This window comes from Zonotrichia albicollis, chromosome 3 (assembly GCF_047830755.1).
Source record: "Zonotrichia albicollis isolate bZonAlb1 chromosome 3, bZonAlb1.hap1, whole genome shotgun sequence".
Taxonomy (NCBI): domain Eukaryota; kingdom Metazoa; phylum Chordata; class Aves; order Passeriformes; family Passerellidae; genus Zonotrichia; species Zonotrichia albicollis.
In genome coordinates, this window is record NC_133821.1 from 99017326 (window position 1) to 99037159 (window position 19834).

Sequence of the window (19834 nt, forward strand, 5' to 3'; positions counted from 1 at the left end):
GTTGGAAAGAATACCAAGGATCACCTGGTTCCAACTTTCTTGGCAAAATCATTGTCTTGACCACACGGCCCAGCACCCTCTTACAAATCTTACAAGTGTCCAAGCTTGGGGAATCCACCACTTAGTTCCCTGGGTAGATTATATTCTCATTGTGAACATTTTTCCTCTTGTGTCAAATCATAATCTCCTCAGGAGTAATTTGTAGTCACCCCCCTTCACCTTTTCCTTGTGATTTCCTGTAAAAAGGGAGTCTCCATCTCCTATGTTGTTGTGGTTTGACACTGGCCAAATGCCAGGCACCTACAGGAGTCGCTCACTCACCCTCCCCTGCTACAGCTGGGCGGAGGAGACAAAAATAACAAAGGTTTCATGAGTGAGATAAGGACTGGGAGAAATATTTCAAGGGCAAACCAGGCTCAACTTAAGTTGCAAAGTGAATTACTAAAAAAATCAGAGAAGGATAATGAGAAGTAAAATAAGCCCTTAAAACATTGTTCCTTCCCCAGCCCCTTCCTCCTTCCCACTGACAGTGCAGGAAGACAGGGCATGGGAGTTTGGTCAGTTCACCACCCGAGGTTTTCTTCTGCTGCTCAGGGAGAGAAGTCTTTCCCCTGTGAGGCCATGGAGTCCCTTCCATGGGAGACAGCTCTCCATGAACTTTTCTGGCATGGTTCTCTTCCCATGAGCAGCAGTCCTCCCAAAACTGCTGCAATGTGAGTCTCCCCCACAGGCCAGCAGTCCTCCCAAAACTGCTGTGATGTGGGTCACTCTCCCTGGGATGCAGTCCTCCAAGGACAGGCTGCTCCAGCCTGGAAGCAAAGGCTCTCCCTCTCCATTTGGGCCTCCCACTGGATCACAGCCTCCTCCAGGCATCCACCTGATCCAGCATGGACACCTTCCCCACGGGCTGAGAGTGGATCTCTGCATTCCCTGTGGATCCCCATGGGCTGAGGGTGGATCTCTGCATTCCCTGTGGATCCTCATGGGCTGTGAGTGGATCTCTGCATTCCCTGTGGATCCCCATGGGCTGCAGGTGGATTTTCAAATGCACTAATCTGAATGTATTGGGTAATCACACCGGTAATGCCTTTTAGGAAGGATGAAATTCCTTACACAGACAGGATGTAACTGTGAAAGCATACTGAATTTCAGCGGGAACTGCAGTCTTTAAAAAAAAAGAGATGGAAAAGAAATGTGGGGTTTTTAAGCTGCTGAATTAATGTAAAAACAACATTGTTAGGAACAAATGCACAGGGCTTGATTTCACAGAGCGTGGCTCTGAGTTACTGTGTTCAGCAAGGCACCCAGCCCCAGTGGGCCACTCAGACCTCCCCCTGTACTTGATCATTTCCTCTCACCTCCTTGCCTAGTTTGGCCAGTCAAGCCTCATTGATCCATCCCCTGAAATTCTACCAGGCTCTTCCTCTGAGCTCAAACAAAGCCTATTTCTCTTTCTGGTTTCAATCTTTCCTTGGAAACTCACTAAGCACTGGAAGTAGGGCATAGGGAGGTCCTTAAAGGTCAGAAGAGAGTGTGCAAACCTTCAGCAGAGCTGATGGTACAACACATCCCTTGAGCATGGAGTGTCAGAGCAATTTTTGGAACAATATGTGTATGTCAAGCCCACTTCTTCCTAAGAGGAGTCATGCATCAATGCCAAACAAACAAATCCTTGTAATAACCAGCATTGGCTGCAGTTTTGAAGGACTGAGTAAACTTGGAATTCTTTCCTCTTGACAGTTATGACAAGCAATACCAAAAGTGCTTCAGTTAGGTCTGGGCTAAAAATATTTTTTGTGTCCTATTGAGATTTAAATATTGTCTTCATTGTCCTGAAATCATTATTTTGCAGAATAACTGGGCAGCAAGAACATCCTCCTCATCCCAGGAAATCCAGTAGTTTGATAAATAGGTTTTCAAACAAGACAGGGGAATTCCAGCTTCAATCACACAATTCATATGACAATCTGACCCTCAACTTCCCTACTCAATAAGGATTTTAATCATAATGCTGGTGTGGGCTGAATTTTTCTTAAGATTTCTTCAGCATAAACGCCACTCTGAACAAATAATGTTATATTACTTGGGCCAGAAAACTGAAGAGTGACTAGCTGTGAATGGCCTATTTTAAGGTAGGGTTGATGAAGTCTCTACATTCTGTGAAAATGAGTTAATTATTTCTGTAAAATAAAAACATGAGTATGGTAACTGGAGAGACAGTCTGCATCAGGGACCTGGATTTATTTTTTCCATTTCCAACCAGAGTGCTCTACCTACTGTATTGTCCTATCAGCTATTTTGCTTTCTCTACCGGTGAATTTGCTATAAAGTGTGCCAAGCTGTAATAAGATCTATTTTGCAAGACCAGCAATCCTAACGTGCAAATATCAACTTTTGCCTACTTAAAATTCTGTTGTAGTTAAGACTGGATGCAATTTTTTTTAACACTTCCCTCAAACACCACTTTAAAGGTGAAAGGGGGTCTGTGCACCTGCTCTGATTACATCTATAGTAACTTCACAGGGAATTCTGCAAACACACATTTTTAGGAAGGACTCATTCATCTTGGGAGTCTCACAAGCAAATGCTCAGCCCCAGCAAGCTCCATGGCAGAGACCTCACTTCAGATGCGCACAGTTCACACAGGGCAGACTGATTCCTTGTCACAAGCTTTTTAGGTAATCCATGGGAGATCCCCGCTGAAAGTTGCAGGTCCCAGAAGGGCTCAGGCCCTAAAAAAACCCCAAACAACAACAACAACCAACCAACCAGACAAGAACCTAAAAGGACCTAAAAAAAAGGGTGTCCCCTTCAGCCCGAGTCAGGAGTGCAGCGGGCTGCCTCCGGGCTTCACGGCTCGGCCTCGGCACCCCAACACACGGCACCGTTCCACAGGGCAGCCTCGCTGCCACAGTCACCAGGGATGCCTCGGGCCTCGGGGTTGCTGCAGGTAACAGGACAAGTACCAGCAAGTGACACTGTCTGTGTGCCACCTGCCGCACGCAGCACAGGGCCCGCGCCGAGGCGTTCCCTGGGCAGGCCGCTCCCTGACCCCTCTGCAGGGGCTCGCCCCAGCTACGCTGTGCCAGCTCAGTACCGCTGCCTCAGTACCGCACTGTGCGGTCAAAGGGAGCCCAGCGGGGCAGAGGAAAGCACACAGACCGCGCTGTTGTTGCTGGTAGCTGGGCAGCCAACAAGCAGCCCGGCCGGGATGAACGGCCAATGGCGGAGCGGGCGCGGCTACAAGAACGCCAGGCGGCAATAGAGGAGCCCCGGCGGCGGTGCCAAGGCGGGGAAGGGGCGGAGTGGCGGCGGTGCCATGGCGGAGAAAGGGCGGAGCGGCGGCAGTGCCCGTGCCGTGGCGGAGAAGGGGCGGAGCGGCGGTGGCGGTGCTGCCATGGCGGAGAAGGGGCGGAGCGCTGTGCGAAAGCTGCTGGGGCTGCAGGAGAGGCTGCGCCGTGCGCGGCAGCCCGCCGAGGTACCCGGTCTGGCGGCCGAGCGTGGCAGCTGCTGGGCTGTTGTGAGAAATAGATGCTTCTGCTTGATTTTAGAGGCACACATCAAAGAGGAGCGGGGCCTGTCAGGCCCTGCCTTGTTGTTATTCCTGGTCCAAGGAGGACTAAGCTGTTCTTGTGAAACAAGCGCTGTAGGGTGTCGGGGTGCTCAGTAGCTGTGAGGAGCAGCTAAGGGACGCCTGAGGCAGGCAGAGATGAGTGGGGAGCGCGATCAGAGCCGGTGCAGAGGCTGCAGCGGGCTTTGGAGGGGCAGAGGGGACCAAGGTGCAGAGGGGACACCCCCTCGGCTGTGAGGAAGGGAGGACACCCCCAGGCTGTGGGGCAGAGGGGACACCAAGGCACGCCCCGCTATCTCTGAGCAGCAGCCGGCACTCCCAAGGAAATGGGAGCAAAGTAGCGTGTGTCAAATTGGCCTCAACGTTTCGTGAAATAATAAATTATATTTGACTGAGGATGGTGTATTCGAAATAGTGATGTGGTTTCTGCTTGGTTTGTTTTTTTTTTTTTTTTAATTCAATTTTTGGAGGGTCACATTCGCTTTGAAAATACAGGATGCTTTTATCTTTATGGGCTTCAAAGGCATTAAAACTTGATCGGAGTTCGTGGTTGGAGGCAGAGGGCAGCAGTAAAAATGGCATTGTATTTGGTAGCTGATGAGAATCTTAGCTATTAATCATGTCTACAGTGTGTTTTTAAAGTATGTGTGTATACATATAGAAGAAATACTGGTTTTCATAGCCAATAATGGCTTATCTTCTTGAATTGTGATGTAGACAATATCTGTCTAGAATGCAAATATCTGTGTAGGTGCTTCTTAGAAGTTTTAATTTGCAGTTCAATGAGCCTAAGATTTCTTCCTATGCTACAGAAACGATGAGTTATTACAATGTCTGAATTTGTACTTGGGATTAGTTTTGATACACTATTTGAACAAGAGGTAGCAAAGGAAAAGAAAATAATTCTAGAAGTAATAAGTTTTTAAGTAATCCCAAACCAGTAAGTTTCAAAGCATTCTAAAGGGAAAAATCAGAACAACTCTGTCTAATTTGGATTCATTGAGGGAGGAGATACAATGTTTTTATATGGCATATCTTCACAGGCGCTGCATAAAATGGAGCTAATGGTGGTGCTGCAGCACTTCTGTCCCTGGTAAAACTGTCTAGTGAAACAGAAGTATTTATGGGTAACAGCCTGAGGAGTGGCAGGGAAAGTGAGAAACCGATAGCTGTAAATTGGCAGTCGTGAAAGGTGCTCCTAACAGAAGTTGAATCTAACAAGAGAAATTATGTGGTTAGTATCTTTAAAGACAAAAAGGTGAGTTCTAGAAATTTGTGAAAAGGATTGCAAATCAGTATCACAGATGTGTATGTAGGCTAGTGTTGTTGTTGTCAAATACTTCTGTTCCATACTGAGAATATTTAGCTTTGGATTTTTTAATATTGCTTAAAAGTTTTTTGATAACCACAAAGAACATCAATTGCCTATTTCAAAAGCTTCCTGATGTGTGAGGTTTGATAGGTACCCACTGAGTTTTGGGAGAATTGACAAAGGAAAAACCAGTTATTGAATGATGCTTATGGTTCTAGGGAAAGTATGGAGAAAAAAGTACTGTGCTAGCATTAAAGGTCAGTGAGATGGTCTTCATTGACATTGATCATACAGGAATGATGCATGAGGTTAAGATTGTACCTGATGTAGAATTGAAGGGTGGTGCTGTGATCTATACCACTTCATGAGATGATATGTAGATACATTCTGCCAAATCTGTCTCAAATTGTATTTGGCTGACACTAATTGTTGTGAATTAGTGTAGGCAAGCTTCAAGGCATCTGACTTGCTTCTGTATGGTGCTGATTAGAGCAGCAGTGGCATGGGCCTGATACAATACATGAAACTGATTTCAGCTGCACTCGCCAAAAATAAGTGCCAGACCTCAAAAGGAAACAATGTTGGGTTGTGGGTTTGTGGTGGTTTTTGGGGGGTAGGAGAGTGATTATGCATCTCTTTGTGACGTGATGCTGCTGAAACTTACTTAATTTAGAAGACAACAAACATTGTAGGGAAGTGCTACCCATACTGAAGTCATTTGTATGAAATGAAGTGAGTCCCTTCTACAAACCGAATTTGATCGCGTGGTAGGCTACATTCATTTGAGCAACACATGTTTTACCATGGCTCAGTGGAAAGTCACAGCTAGGAGCTATGAATATAGGTCATTCAGCATAGGAGACTGTATTTTGGAAAGCATTGACTCAGAAAATGATTTGGAGCTCTGATGTATTACCAGTTAAGCATGAAATTGCAGTAGAGTGCAGTGGCTTATGGGGTAAATGCTATCTTTGGGTAGCTTAGCAGGGTTATGTTATTATTGCTATATAGCATTAGAGGGACAATTACAGGAATATTATGTCCTGTTCTGAGGACTGTTTTTAAAAACAACACTGGCCTAGCTGGAAAGATTATAAAATAGCCAGGAAAGATTATAAGATAGCCAGAGAATGGCTGTAGCTCTGGCTAGCATAACTTAATGAAACTAAAGAGCCAAGGTAAAGTGTGTGATTACTATTTACATTTATTTCTGTATTGTGTAAGATGATTGGAAGAAAGCTCCGTTAATTAATAGATCATTAGATTTAGTAGCTAAACCAAAAACTAAGCAATTATTTTAGGTGAACAGCTGTGCTTGTTTTATTTGTTTTGAGAGGGTATTTGTTCAGGATTTTTTTTGGTTAGCTGAGGGCATAGGGATTATCTGCTTGGGACAGAGTTGGGTTTTTCTAAGGTGTTTTCCTCAAAGTCCTGGTATTCTTTCAAATGAGTTGTTACAGAAGAGAATAAGCTAAAGAATCATGTGGATCTCTGTGCAAGGGAAATGCAGCTATTGAGTGAAGAGAGAGAGAAAAGAGGAGTTACTATAGAGAAATGTTATCAGTCAGGACAGATGGTTAGTGAATCCCATCCTTCCTGAGGTTCCAGTCTCAGAGGGGAAAATAAGAGGAGACTACAGCACTTGGATGAAGGATGATGGAGCAACACTGGTGTAGTGGGAAAGACCAAACCCAGTGCACCTGGCAGCTGTTGGTACCACTCTGCTTTCAGTTTTGGCTCTGGAAAATTCTGTTTGCTTACATGCTTCTTTCCCATTGCTTATTACCATTGATCTCTGCTTTCCAAATTCCAGCCTGCTTTCCCTTCTTCCCTGTATCTTTGCTTGCTTTTGTTCCTCCTGTCATCTTTGCTTTTGCCTCACACCATGATGTGGGTGCCAGCTCTCAGTTTGTCCATAAGGCTTTGCCTGTTTATATTGCATGAAGACCTAGGTCTTGGTTTTTCTTGGAATGTATTTTATGGGAAAAAACCCTGTTCTATAGGGTTTTGATTGTTCTTTATAGATCAGTATTTAGGAATTATGTAGACTAGTTTAGGAATTGTATATGAAGATAAATTTTCTTCAAAATTTTTCTATGAAGTTTACAATCTCTTTTAAAGTAGATAGTTTTTCCATGAGGATATAGCTGATAGTGATATGTGAGGTAAAACAGTCTGAAAACCAGTGGAGGGTTACATATGTATTGTGTGTATATGGAAGGTCTTCCCTGAAGAAATTGCTAGATCCAGTCCAGTGAGATAAGGGCCAGATAGGCCACAAATGCTGTGGTGAAAGAAATGGTTAGAGAAAGATCCCTTGATAGTCAGTCTTTATTTTGTTTTTGAGGGCCTGCTCAGAACAGACTTCATCATTTTGCCTTATTTTATGCAATAATTATAATGGCATACTATATATAGGTATTAGGACAACAAAGTTGGTGTTTCAAGCAAGCTCTGGTTTTGGTGACAGACTTTTCTGTATCTTGTGGATCACAGTATACCTTTGTCCAAAGCCCAATATATAATACTGGAGCTTTGTATTTGTGCTTTGTCTTTGGTAGAGAAATGACAGATCTCTAGCAAATAGGATAAACACAAAGTTTCCCTGCTGCTACAGATGCTTGCCACAAATTATATTTGCTTATTTTCTGATTGTTTCTGTAAGTAAGTTTGGTTCTACATCCCAAGAACTTGGAGATGTGTGATTCCTACTGGCAGGCTGGATGCAGCCATTTACTTTGTCTAGGTACAGAACAGATTCTTGTACAGAGTCCTGCACGTGCAGAGCTACTGATTGCCCTGCAGCCTGAATGGTTGGTATCACTTCTAAAAACCTTAGCAGTGTGTCTGATCCACTTTTTCTGGTTTTTTTTTTTAAATGAAACAGTGTTTTTTGTCTTAGTTTTCCAAATGTGATACACATTTCAAGTAACCAAAATGAGCAATGTGGTCTGTAGTTTAGAAGACTTTGAAAGTATTGTTTTTCATTAAAATGTGTTGACTGCTTTTGAACATGCTTGTCATCTAGGTACTTTTGTAATTTAGCCTGTTGGTTTGAAGTTGTATGAATAGTAATTGCCTGCTTCCTGAATTTTTTCTTCTGAAATAAACTTGGCTTTATGAGTTAACTTAGTCCAAAATCCATCAAGAGAAACTATTCAAAACCCTTATTCTCTGTATTTTGATGAAAACATCCCTTAGTATTCTTCCACAAATAGGTTTGTCTCTGGCAAAGTAAATGGGATTTATTCCCAGTGGTTTGCATTGCTTGATTTTCTAGACATGTTAAATATCCCAATCTAACATGTCAGCAGTGGGTTACTTCCTTTTTCATTGCAAAATAAATTTAATCAATGAGGATATATTTTTTTTAATTAAATAAAAGTGAACTAACTTGACACTGATCATCTCAAGCATTAAAAACTATGTCAACCTTGTAAGCAATTACAATTTTTCTTGGGGATTGCCTTATTTTAAGATAAGCAGAACTTCATATGGCTTTTGTGCTGGTTCTGAAATCTTGGTGAGGAAGCTTTTTTTAAAATTATTTTATTTAATTTGTTTTTAGGTGTCCTGCCATTTTGTAGCCAGCTGAACTTGTTGGGAGAGATTTTATTTGTTGCCTCTGGTCCTAGCTGTATGTTTTACCTTGTCTCACAATTTCCCAGGCTGTGAAGCATTTCTGCTGTGCTTGTTTAGACCCAGAAGCACTGTTTCAGGGTGGAAGATTTACAGAAGAGCTGCATGCCAGGCATGTAGTTAGATCCCACTGAACACAATGAAGATCAGTGTCAAGTGTGGGATTCCACTACTCAAATGCACTGTGGGAGCAATGAGACTTAGAGCAGCAGTAGAGCAATATATCTCTGGAGTCCAACTTGCAAATTGTTTCTTTGAGCTTGCTATTCATTTTTAGTACCTCTTCCACCTCCTGCAATGCCTTTTCAGAAACAGTATCTAATATCATAAATGACAGTTCATTGGTTATTTAAATTAATATAGCTGCTTTTGTTGCCAGAAGATTTCTGGGTAGTGTGTTTTGTGTTCCTGCTGTTACACTGAGAAGTGTCAATGATCTGAAACACTTGACTAGTATTTCAGGCTTTGTGAAAGCCCTCTGAAATGCTGCTATTTCAGTTGTGCATTAATTCTGTCATCTCTGTAGCATAGCTCCACGTGTGTGGTTGGCAGTGTTTTAGTGTCCACACTAAATTGGGGAATGCCATTCTTAAACAATGACAGAAAGATAAGACAAATTTGCTGTGTATGGTTAGCTGCAAGGCTCTGGGGTGCTGTATGCTACCCATTGACAAATAAATTGGGTTATACTGCTGTCAAAATTTATACTCGGCTCATAAATGTGACTTCTTTGTTATTAAAACACTTCTCATAGAAAGATGAGCATTTTGTACGTGAAAAAAACTTTCCTGCTTTTATGGAAGTGTTGAGTTTGCTAACAGGTGTAAGCTTTGACAGTGGAAAAGAAAACAGTTGTTCTAGCTCGAGCTTGTTTTGTTAAAATTCAAATTGCAGTTATATTTTCAACACCTTCTTTTGTGCAGTCTGGGCTTGCACCAGCTCTGTTGTCCTTTCTTGGCCTGGATTGATGGAGTAGTGCTGCTGACTGAGAGGCTTGCTGGTTTTTGCTTGGTGGCTTTGCACAATGCAGCTTTTGCACTGGCTCTTTGGCAAACGAGGGCCACTGCCACAGCATGAGTAGGCAAATATATCTAGCCTCTACTACTGTGTTACTGATATTTACTGTAATCTCTGTAGCAGTAATTTCAAACTACTTACTGGATTTTCTGTTGTTACTGAAATTGAGGGGTTGGCAGGACTGTACTGGTTCACAGCACTGACTGCAAACACTGCTTGATGTGCAGTAAAGGAGTGCTTATGTTTTCCAGGAGTTACGGGATGTTCCTTTTAACACTGTTGTGTATTTTTGGGTCAAATATGTGAATGAGGATGAGAAGAACAGAGTAAGATTTCCAAGTATTTGCTTAAAACAATAAATCTGATGTTTCCTTCCAGATTATAAAAACACTTAAGGTATTACAAGGTTTGGATTTATCACTGGATATTTTACTGGTAAGTGATCAGTAATAATACATTACACTCTTCTATAGTGAATTACTATGTAAATGCCAAGAATGTGCATTTGTAGAAGTAGTGAACATGTTTCATTTTACAATTTTAAATTTATATCCTGTTTGGTTAGATTAATTTCCCAAAAGCTGGTCATCCAGTTTGATTAATGCAGTATTATGTCAACAGTGATAGAACTGAGCACATAGAGGACACTTTGCTAATCAGGATGGCTTCTTTTCAGTGTAAAACTGCCTTTAATCAATGCTTAAAGCAAATACAGGTGAACCATTCTTTAAGTCAGTTGTCTAACTCTCCCATCTTTCATTAGCAGCTCAAAGGTTGTTTCTTGCATTTAAGGAGGAGGAATCCCCAGTAATGATTCTATCCTCATCCAAGCTGCATCCTGTCAAATTCTATATTAGATATTCTCACACTGGTCAGTGAAGCTTCTAGCTATTATAAGCAATGTGTCTGTGTTTTGAAAAGAAGAAAAATGTTGGTTTTGTTACAGTTGAATTCTTTGAAGAGTAAGAGGAAAAATATAGTTGCCAAGATATTTGAATGGTCTATTCAGGTAAAGGCATTTGTCTGCTTAGGCACAGGCAGACTTCTACTGAAATGAAGCAATATTTATTTTGTTTTCCAATAAAAATACATAATGTCACATTGCAATTAGTGCTTTAAAATGACAAAGGGTTTCTGCAGATGATTCATGTTCCCAGAATTTTTGCATGCTTTATAATGGGACAGACTTTGATGGAAGCCTTCAAGTCAAATAGAGGAAAGTGATGTCTTACAGCAGAGGGCTCCACATATTTTAATGCATTTGAAGAACATAAATAGCTTTATGAAGTAGTCCCACCAGGATTCTTCCATCTGTTTGCAATGACTGACTTACCAAATCAGGTTGCTCAAATTATATACAAGCTAAATATACTTGAAGTGAATTTAAGGAAGCCCTTTCTGGAGGCAGAGCAGTTTATGTGGGAGTAACGTGTATAGCTCAGGCTTGGCAGGGGTATAGCTGTTAGCAAGAGCATTCACAGGTTGCAGTGAACCTACTCAATTCTATATTTTGCCTCATCTTAAAAGTGAGGGCTTGTGAGTCAGATGTTTACTGATAATACATTATTAAAATCACCTGTGATTCTACAAATGCTCGAAGTCTGCAAGATATTTTTGCTTAAACAAAACACACTCGAATGAGACTTGAAGACACAATGGTACTGTGAAAAGAACTCTGCTGCTCTGACCCCTCAACCCTGTACTGCTGGTTGAGATGTATTTTATATTACCCCATGCCCAACATATATGCTTTCTAATATGCTCAAATGTACTTCATAAGCCTAAAGGAAATTTGAATTGATGCATGTTGTGGGCTTAAGCCTTTGAGAGAAGTGAAATTCCTGAAATATGTACATTTAAAGGAGGAAAATTACATATCTCAGTTTTATGAATTAAACATTCATTTTGTTCCCCATATTTGGTTATAAATAACTACTTCCTTCATTTCTGTTTGCAGTATAAAGAGGGCATTTATTCTCTGGCTGCCATAGGACTGCTCTGAATACGAGGCTAATACTGTTTGTAGCAGTTGCAGAGGAGGTTTTATTTGGGAGGAGAGTTGTGATTTATTCTCCCCATCTTTCTTGCACTATCTTCAACAGGAAACTGGCATGGACAAAACAGTTAAAAGTTTTAGGGAACATGCCACTGCTGGGAATGTAGCTAAAAGTCTGTTAAAACAGTGGAAAAAGCTTATTTCTCCAGAAAGTAAAAGGTAGGTGTGAACTTTTTTATTTGAATTTAATTATATCGGAGTGTAACTTGAAAATACAGATTGGAAACTTAGGAAGGTGTTTGGAATGACACATGTATGTTGAATGTGGTGGTGTGGAATTGAAATGTGAATTGAGAGAATGCAGCTGTAAAATATGAGGAAAACAATCAAACCATTATTGGTCAACTAGCCAGTTGGTACTCTGACTTCAGCTGGTTTTTGTGACTGGCACAAGTTCTTAGGTCCCAGCTGGTGCAAACAGACTAAACCATGATGGGCACTGCTCTGCACTTGAGGAAGTTGGGAAACTTGCTCTTTCTTCCCAGAGGTGGTGGTTAAATGAGGCAGCTCTCTAGTGATGTGGTTGTATAGAGGTTTTTCTTGTAATGTTCTTGTGGACTGAGAGGGCCTTCCAACACTGGAGGAGGCACAGTGAAGAGATGCAGTTTCTTCTGAGACTGAAACAGCCACCACTGCCATGGCCAGGCCTGCTCTGCTTTAGAGAGTTCCAAACAGTTCCAAACAGCTGAGCTGAGAAAGCCAAGGGAATAGTTTGACTAAAAAGTGTGTTTTAAATCTGAAAATGTTCAAATGACAGAGAAGTAAAATACTAGAATCTGTGATAAGTAAGTCATAAAGGCTGACCTGTTAATCTGTTTCACCTACTGAACAGATTGTAAATTTTTCTGACTCCTAGTTATTTCAAGCACCATGTCTTTGTTATAAAGCACGCAGGGAAGCTTTGTGAAAAGTGGTATCCAGCATGTTATAAGCAGATAGTACTGCCAGGTTTATGTCCCTACTCCCCACTTGTTTTGCTATCAATTCTTGTTTCAATATTTAGCAGTGCTGGGCCCAGGAGCTCTGTGATTCTGTACTGATAATGGAAGAATAAGAACACAGTGCAGAACTAAGTTCTGAGCTTTGGGAAACTATGATACATGGTGTGATTTTATGCTTTCAGTTTTACTAATATTGGAAAACCAGATTGTTTAAGAATTTAGCATCAGCTACAGAATGGAATGTAATTTTTTATTGTTGCAGTGATCACAGGGGAAGAAAAAATAATGAAAAAGAAAAACGTGAGATGAAATCTTCTGTTTCCCAGGAGATTAAGCCTTCAGAGAAGCCTGAAACATCTGTCCCAGCCTTTACAAATTCCAGCAGTGCTCCCATTAGTTCAAAGCTGAATAAGGAGCATATTTGTAATGAAAAGACCCATCAAAGTACAAATTCTGAGTCTCCAAAAGAATGTGATGATAAAGTATGTAACAGCAGTGGTTCTAAGCATGCTTCCCAGGGTACCAATTCTCAGGCTAAAGAAAGTGAGTTCAAAGGGAGCACCTCCACAGAGAGAAAGAAAATTTCAAAAAAGCAGCATTCCTCTGCAGCCAATGAAGGCTTATTGTGCCTGAAAGAAAATCCTAGTAAGGATGCTTCCAAACAGAGAAATCCTAAACGTGTGAAGAAACCAAAACAAAATCTTGTCATGAAAGACCAAGCCAAATCATCTAGTGATGAGGAATTTGAACCCCCTACTATGTCTTTTGAATCTTATCTTACTTACGATGAGGTTACCAACAAAAGAAAGAGAAAAGCTTGTTCTACAGGTGCACGGCCAAAAAAGTGCAGTAAAGAGAACAGCTCATTACTACAAAAAACTTCAAAACTTTCTCAGGCAAAAGAGGGAGTTGAAGATGTAAAAAAATGTGAGAGTGATCAATCAGAAACTCCAAGTAAAAAGGTAAATCACTACAGGGTTGAGATAAAAGCAGATAAATGGCAGACAAACAAGTGCTTTAGACTTTTAATTTCACTGAAATTTATCTGTGTTTTTTTTAAGGAACAGATTGCATGACCCTGATGTATCAGCTGCATTGCAATTGCCAATAATGACAATAATGGGTAGAAAAGAGATACAGTTTTAAATTTAATTACTTATATTTTTAGCATTGTTTCCAATATTACTATGGTGTTTGATCCTTACCAACTAATCTGCATTTGACTTGCAAAGTGAGTTACCTTTGGAAAGATGTCCACCTTATTCTTTCTTGACCATCCTGGTTTGTGGCTGCTACAGCTCTTTTTGTATAGAACAGTCCTTTTGTCAGATGCTATGGTTCTTTAATAGTGAATGTTAATGTTTGCAGTGGAACTGAACATTCTTTAAATGCATTATTGCATATAAAACTATATCATACATATAATACTCTGAGCTGTCCTAGTGTCTTGAAATGCAAAAAGCTCAAGTAACTCCTCTGCGGAAATGTGTATGCAAAAAAAATGTTTTAATTATACCTTTTAAATGGAGACCTTTTGTGCACTGAAAATTAGGGTTATCTTCAGATTTATATCTTCACTGCGATGTGAAAGCTTTAGGCTTTTTTTATTATGGAAGATCTGCAATCTGAATGTGGGATCTTCTGTCCCAGATGGGGAAGTATTAATGTAGAGGCTTATGTATGGTACTCTAACATAAACTGTTTGAGAAAAAACCTCAGATATTCAAGCAGTTGTGAAAAGTTACTATAGATACTTAAATGAAGCGCAGGGAATGTAAATTTTGGGCTGTAAGTGCCTGACTTGCAATTGGAGGACACCCGAGATGCAATTTAGATGTTGATGCATTTGTAGGGATGCTGATCCATTTGTAGGGACCCATACTTAACATGCTGCTGCATCTTTAGGTCCCTTTTTAGGGAGTTAGCTGTGAATGTTTTAGGCTGAATGGCTTACTGAGTGTGGTCTAGGAGACTTGATAGGACTAGGTGTAAAGCTGTTTCTTGTTGTTTAGAATTATGCCTTTTTCATCTTGCAGTTTTGCCTCATTTGCTGCATGCCTCAGTAGAGATTTATCTGAAAGCTCGTTAGCTCTACATACCTACTCTGTTCTTTAATCTTTCTATGTGCTAATTGCAGATGTCCCAATAAGTTCCTTCTGTGGTATAGTCTTGGTTAGTGGAGTATGAAAGGATATACTGCAAAGTAATCCTGTGAATAAATGTTAGTGTAGAAAAGCAAGAATTCTAGTTATCCTAGTTAATCTTGGGATTTGCATAAATGTTTGGGGGTTTATGTAGCTTGTTTTAAGCCTGGTTAACCCCAAATTTGTAATATTGAAGCAATCTTTCCTTAATTGTGCACAGGCCAAAGTGGCATCCCTCCAAGAGCTTCTTAATACTCCACTACCTAAAACTCTGCCAGGCATCTCAGAATCCTCTCCCCCATATGCTGCAGACTTTACAGGTAAGTAATACACAAGGCCGATAAATGGGAAATAGTGCAGATGTTTATAGCTCTGCATAGAAATGTTTTATCCCCTTTTCCAATAAACTGTATTAGCTCATCAGTCCGTGGCAAAGAAGGGCCTCACTTCCTCATCTGTAGAAACTCTGTTGAAGCTGAAGGGAGTTCCTTCTAATGGCTTACTGAGGAAAGTTACAACAGACTTAGAGAAGGCATAAACCAAGTGGCTCTTCTACAGGCTCCATTTATCTTTACTCATGTCTACACTTAGAGCAGGCAAAGCCGTAGCAGAAATGATCTTAGGTCAAACAGATATGAGGCACTAGGTCCAGCTTTGGCATAGGAACCATTAGTATCATTATAGGTAGTGACATGAAGTGCCAGTGGTTCCCCTAGCAGCTCGTCTCATGTGGCTTCCTGCCACTGGGATCTTAAAACATTGCTGCTGCTATTGAAGCTTCTGGCTTCTCTAAGATAACTCAGAATGATTAGTGAAGTTCTGTGGATGGGTAACAGAGCAATTGAGATGTGAATACAGTTCATGTAGACTGGATATAAATAATGCAGGGCTGGTTTGAGTTGGTGCAGCTCACTTGCAGTGTACATCTTGGAGTTAAGATGATGGTGAATGGACTTCTGCAGTTTACAATACATGCAAGGGTCCCATGCTGTCATGCAGTAACTTTGTATTAAGAAAATAGTTTGTATATGTAAGTAAAAGTCATTTATGCTTATCTCAGAGCTGAATGTTTAAAGGCTGGTGAAACCTGCCTGATGTTTTGCTTGCAGCGTTCACAGTACCTGCTGTAGAAGCACCCCAGCAAGTCAGTGAGATAGTTCAATTCACAGGACAGAGACTGAGCTCCAAAATGCAAGTTTACTCTGGCTCCAAGGCAGTCTGCCTTTCCAAGATGCTTACACTGTATGAGCAGTGTGTCCGTGTGCTTCACAACAATATTGAGTGTGAGTACTTCAGGGGATTTGTAGCACTTGTGACTCTAAGGGTATGAGATTATTATTTCTCCATGCCAACTACTGGCCTACTAAAATATATTGTCCCTCCCTACAAATGGTGACTTGGAGCAGGATGAAAAGCACTTGCAGAAATGGATTGATGACTGTGCTAAAATGTAGCTTTGTTTTGCAAGCTTACAAGTTTTAAAGGTCCAAGTTTACTTAAAATAATGTCTTATAAATGATAAACTAAAAATTCTGCCCCTCCACCCCCATGTTTGTTGTGACCAAGACATTCTTCATTGCATAGGCAGAGGAAGAAATTATGTATATCAGTAAAGATGGGGCAATTACTATTCAAAGATACTTTATCCTTCCTCAAGTATAACTGCTAGTCAGTATGGAACTGCTGACTTATAAATATTTTCATAGCCTGGCATAGGATGTTGTGTTAGTGCTTGCTAAAATTAACTTGTATTTTTTTTTTAGCTGAGTGGTGTTACCCACTGAGTAAAATAAGTGAGATACTGAAAGTACTGTCCTCTTTTGTAGTGCTACAAGAAGCAGGAGGTGTGCCCTTTGAAATTCTTGAGCCTGTGCTAACACGTTGCACACCAGAGCAGTTGTTTCGAGTAGAGAAATGTAATCTGGTAAATTCTGCCTTGTTAAATTTGGTAAACCACAGAGTTCCCTAACTTCATGGGCTGCACTGGTTTTCTATCTTGCATACTAATTTATTTGAATTCAGCTGTCATTATTAAGTCCCCCTTTCTCAAGTTTAAAACATGCAGGAGAATTACTACTGATGACTAAGTGAAAGACAGTGTGTATACAAGAGTGTTTCTGATAGTAAGAAAGAAAAAAGATGACCATAGTATTTACCAATGAAATACCTGGGAAAGTCAGAACCAACTGTATTCAAGTTACAAAACATTAAGCCTGCAACACATATCAGTCAGGAAGTAGCTGCTGTGAGATTGCATGTATGTGGTAGATTTATCTGCACTGTCAGGACCTGAGCTCCATGATGCACTTGGACATTGATATTCTGAGTGTGCAGTCCTTTGTAGGGCAAGTTAGCCTTTCCTCTGTGTGCCTCAAGTTGAGAGCTGGAGTGGCCTGGGCCTGTGCTGCAGACACAAGTCTGGCCTGTAACTGTGCTCACAGACTCCAGCTCTGCTGCTTGAAGCTGTGTTATTTCCAGGCTGCAGTCAGTGTCCCTGCATGGTATTGCCACGGTGTGGGTACCTGGGTCAGCACACGTGGTGGGATTTGCTCTGCACCTTCTTCCACCAAAGGTTTGGGTTGTGTCTGCAGGCTCAGAGAATAGGTACTCTTGAAAATGTTATTTTTAAATCCCTGATTTAAGATGTCTGTGCTTTAAATTAGATGTTTATAAAAGAGACTGACCACTTGTGGAAGAAACACTGCCAAAGAGACTTTAAAAATGAGAGCCTTCTGGAATATGAGTCTTGGCGTGAAATGTACTGGAGACTGTTTAATCAGAGAGAAGAAAAACTGAAGATCCTTACAAAAAATATTCTTTCAGCTCAGTCTGAGAAACCAAAAGGTAAAATCTCTGATTAGCTTTACAAAACCCCTTGACAATATGTTTGGTTTAGTGATTTCTTTTCAGTGAGTACTAATGCTGTACTTCCAGGAGAAATCATCAAGAGCAAACACTGTTACACTTAAAATGAAATTTGCTTAAAAATAAACAGATGCATTAATACAATACATTGGTGTATCCTGCAAATATTATGCATTAGACAAATCTTACCTTACTGGTTGGACTAAGGATTCTTAGCTGCAATGCAAAGAGTTTTGGACATTAAGGATGTGAAAAGTCATGTATCCTCTGCTCCTTGCTTCTATATTAGGCAGGCAAGTAAAAATGGCTTATGTGATTGGGGCAGCAAAACCAGCCAGGAACATTTGCCGACAGCATGAAATCCATGGGGCAGCAGGACCTGTCATCCAGCTTCATCCCACAGGGAAGTGCAAGTAAGTGCTATGTACTATGCTTTTGAGTTTGTGTCTTTCAGTTCAAAATTATACTTGTAAAATAATTTTCAAGTTCTGCATAACTCTATTTACTTTCCTTTTTAAAGTGTCTAGTAGCTAGAAACAAACTTTAAGTCTTGTGTACTCCTTGGCCATGTGTGCATTGTCATTGCACATTTCTCACAAGTGCCAGTGAAGTCACTGTCCCAGCTGGAGTGTAAGTGGATGCTGTTTCTTTTCTCCAGATTGCACTAAAGCTGCTTGGCATCCTAGGGCAATTCCATTGTTGATGTTTTGGGTGTATTAACCTGCCTAGTAGCCTCACGTGTTCTCCTGCTTTGATAAAATCCCAATCAGCTGCTTGGTGTGATACAGCTGACCAGAATGAACCTCAGGAACTTTAATACTTTTTTTCCCCTGTGAATTTCAGAAGCTGAGTCAAACAAACTTGCTGCTCAAGGTGTTTGTAAGTATGGGTTAGGAAGGGCAGCCTGGGTTAGGAAGAGCAGCCTGGATGTAAGAATTTTCTTAAACTCAGCTTTTATACCAGATAAATTTTCATAACTGTGCCTTCAGCTGGTGAGATTTGGAAGGTTCTTTCCATATTGTTGCTATTTCCATTGAAAAGATAGTCCTTCACCAAGGCAGTAGCTTAAGGCACTTTGAGATTTACTTTTGCTTTCAGCTGCTCTGTGGGAGGTTGATTCTGTATTGTGACAGACCTGCCTTTCCAGTTTGTGTTTCAAGTACAATAGCATACAAGTACATATGTCCTTTGTGCTCCAGTAATCTCTGGACCAGTAGATGAATGATGTAGACCAAGCCTTGCATGATTTTTTTCTCAGACATGAAAGAAGTTCTAAGAAAGTCATTGGTTTGCCTTCTGGAGAACCAAAGGGTTTGTTTAGGCACAGTGAGTTAAACAATGAGTTAAACTTCACTGCTTTGACCTGTTGGTTTTTTAAGCTGCAGAATTTGTATAGCTAAAATTCTCACTTGAGAAGCTGGTCTTGCAGGAGCTAAACAATCCTGCTAAGGATTTGTGTGCAGACATGCAGCTCCTTAGCAGGCTGCTGTTCTCACTCAGGGTGCAGTGGTGCTGAGTGCTGGCAGAATGCTCAGTGACTGGCTCTGAGGAGCACAGGGCTGGACATTCTGGGTGACATTGTGCTGACACTGAAATGCTGTGTTGGGTTAATGGTCTTTAGCAGGAGGCACCAGCTCTATGTATGGATCTGCCTCAGTCCTTGTCTAGCTGATTGAGGATTCCAACATGATGTTTAGTTAGTTACTGTACCTTTTGCTAGTCAGATACAAAAGTTGTTTTTAAACATTTGCCCTCATTTTCTGTCAATGAGTCAGTTAGCAGTTCAGCTGTGTTCAAAGAGGAAAATAAACACAAGGTTTATTTTGTGCAAACTAGAGCACAGGGCATTATGAATCGCAGTGGTATTGCTGGCCATTTTGATTTGTCACAGACTCTGATTATTTGACTTTAAAGACTAATAGGAGACATGAAATCTTATAAATGTAATATTTGTTCAACAATTAAAATGGAAAAGATGGTCGTCTGTAATCCCTTCTAACCTGAATTAACCTATGACTTTGAAATGTATAAAGTCTCTTAAATGTACCAAATCAAGCTGTTGGTTTTGATTTTTTTTTTTCAAAATGAGCCAGAGCAAATAGTAGTTTGATATTAAACACTAACTTTTTTCTTAACTTGCTTGTTTTAAAAGAACAGGGATTCCAGAAATGAGAGACAGAAATAACACATTATCAAATCTGATATGTGCTGGCACTAGTAGAAGTTCTAGCTCAGGTGTCATGATTCAAGATGGAAAGAAGCCTAGCAAAAGTAAGTAGCATTTCCTAA

The 19834-nt window shown here is 40.7% G+C and overlaps 1 protein-coding gene across 1 annotated transcript in view; it reads left to right on the plus strand.

Annotated features, from left to right (window-relative positions):
* Positions 1-3039: 3039 nt before the first annotated feature.
* Positions 3040-19834, plus strand: part of LOC102069941 (elongin-A) — a 43550-nt gene continuing 26755 nt past the window's right edge. The window contains exons 1-10 of the mRNA XM_014266288.3: positions 3040-3478; positions 9918-9974; positions 11642-11754; positions 12799-13498; positions 14901-15000; positions 15790-15963; positions 16507-16604; positions 17344-17524; positions 17835-17958; positions 19698-19816. Coding sequence (XP_014121763.2) covers positions 3320-3478; positions 9918-9974; positions 11642-11754; positions 12799-13498; positions 14901-15000; positions 15790-15963; positions 16507-16604; positions 17344-17524; positions 17835-17958; positions 19698-19816 — 1825 coding nt within the window. The 5' untranslated portion in view covers positions 3040-3319. The remainder of the gene's footprint in view (positions 3479-9917; positions 9975-11641; positions 11755-12798; positions 13499-14900; positions 15001-15789; positions 15964-16506; positions 16605-17343; positions 17525-17834; positions 17959-19697; positions 19817-19834) is intronic.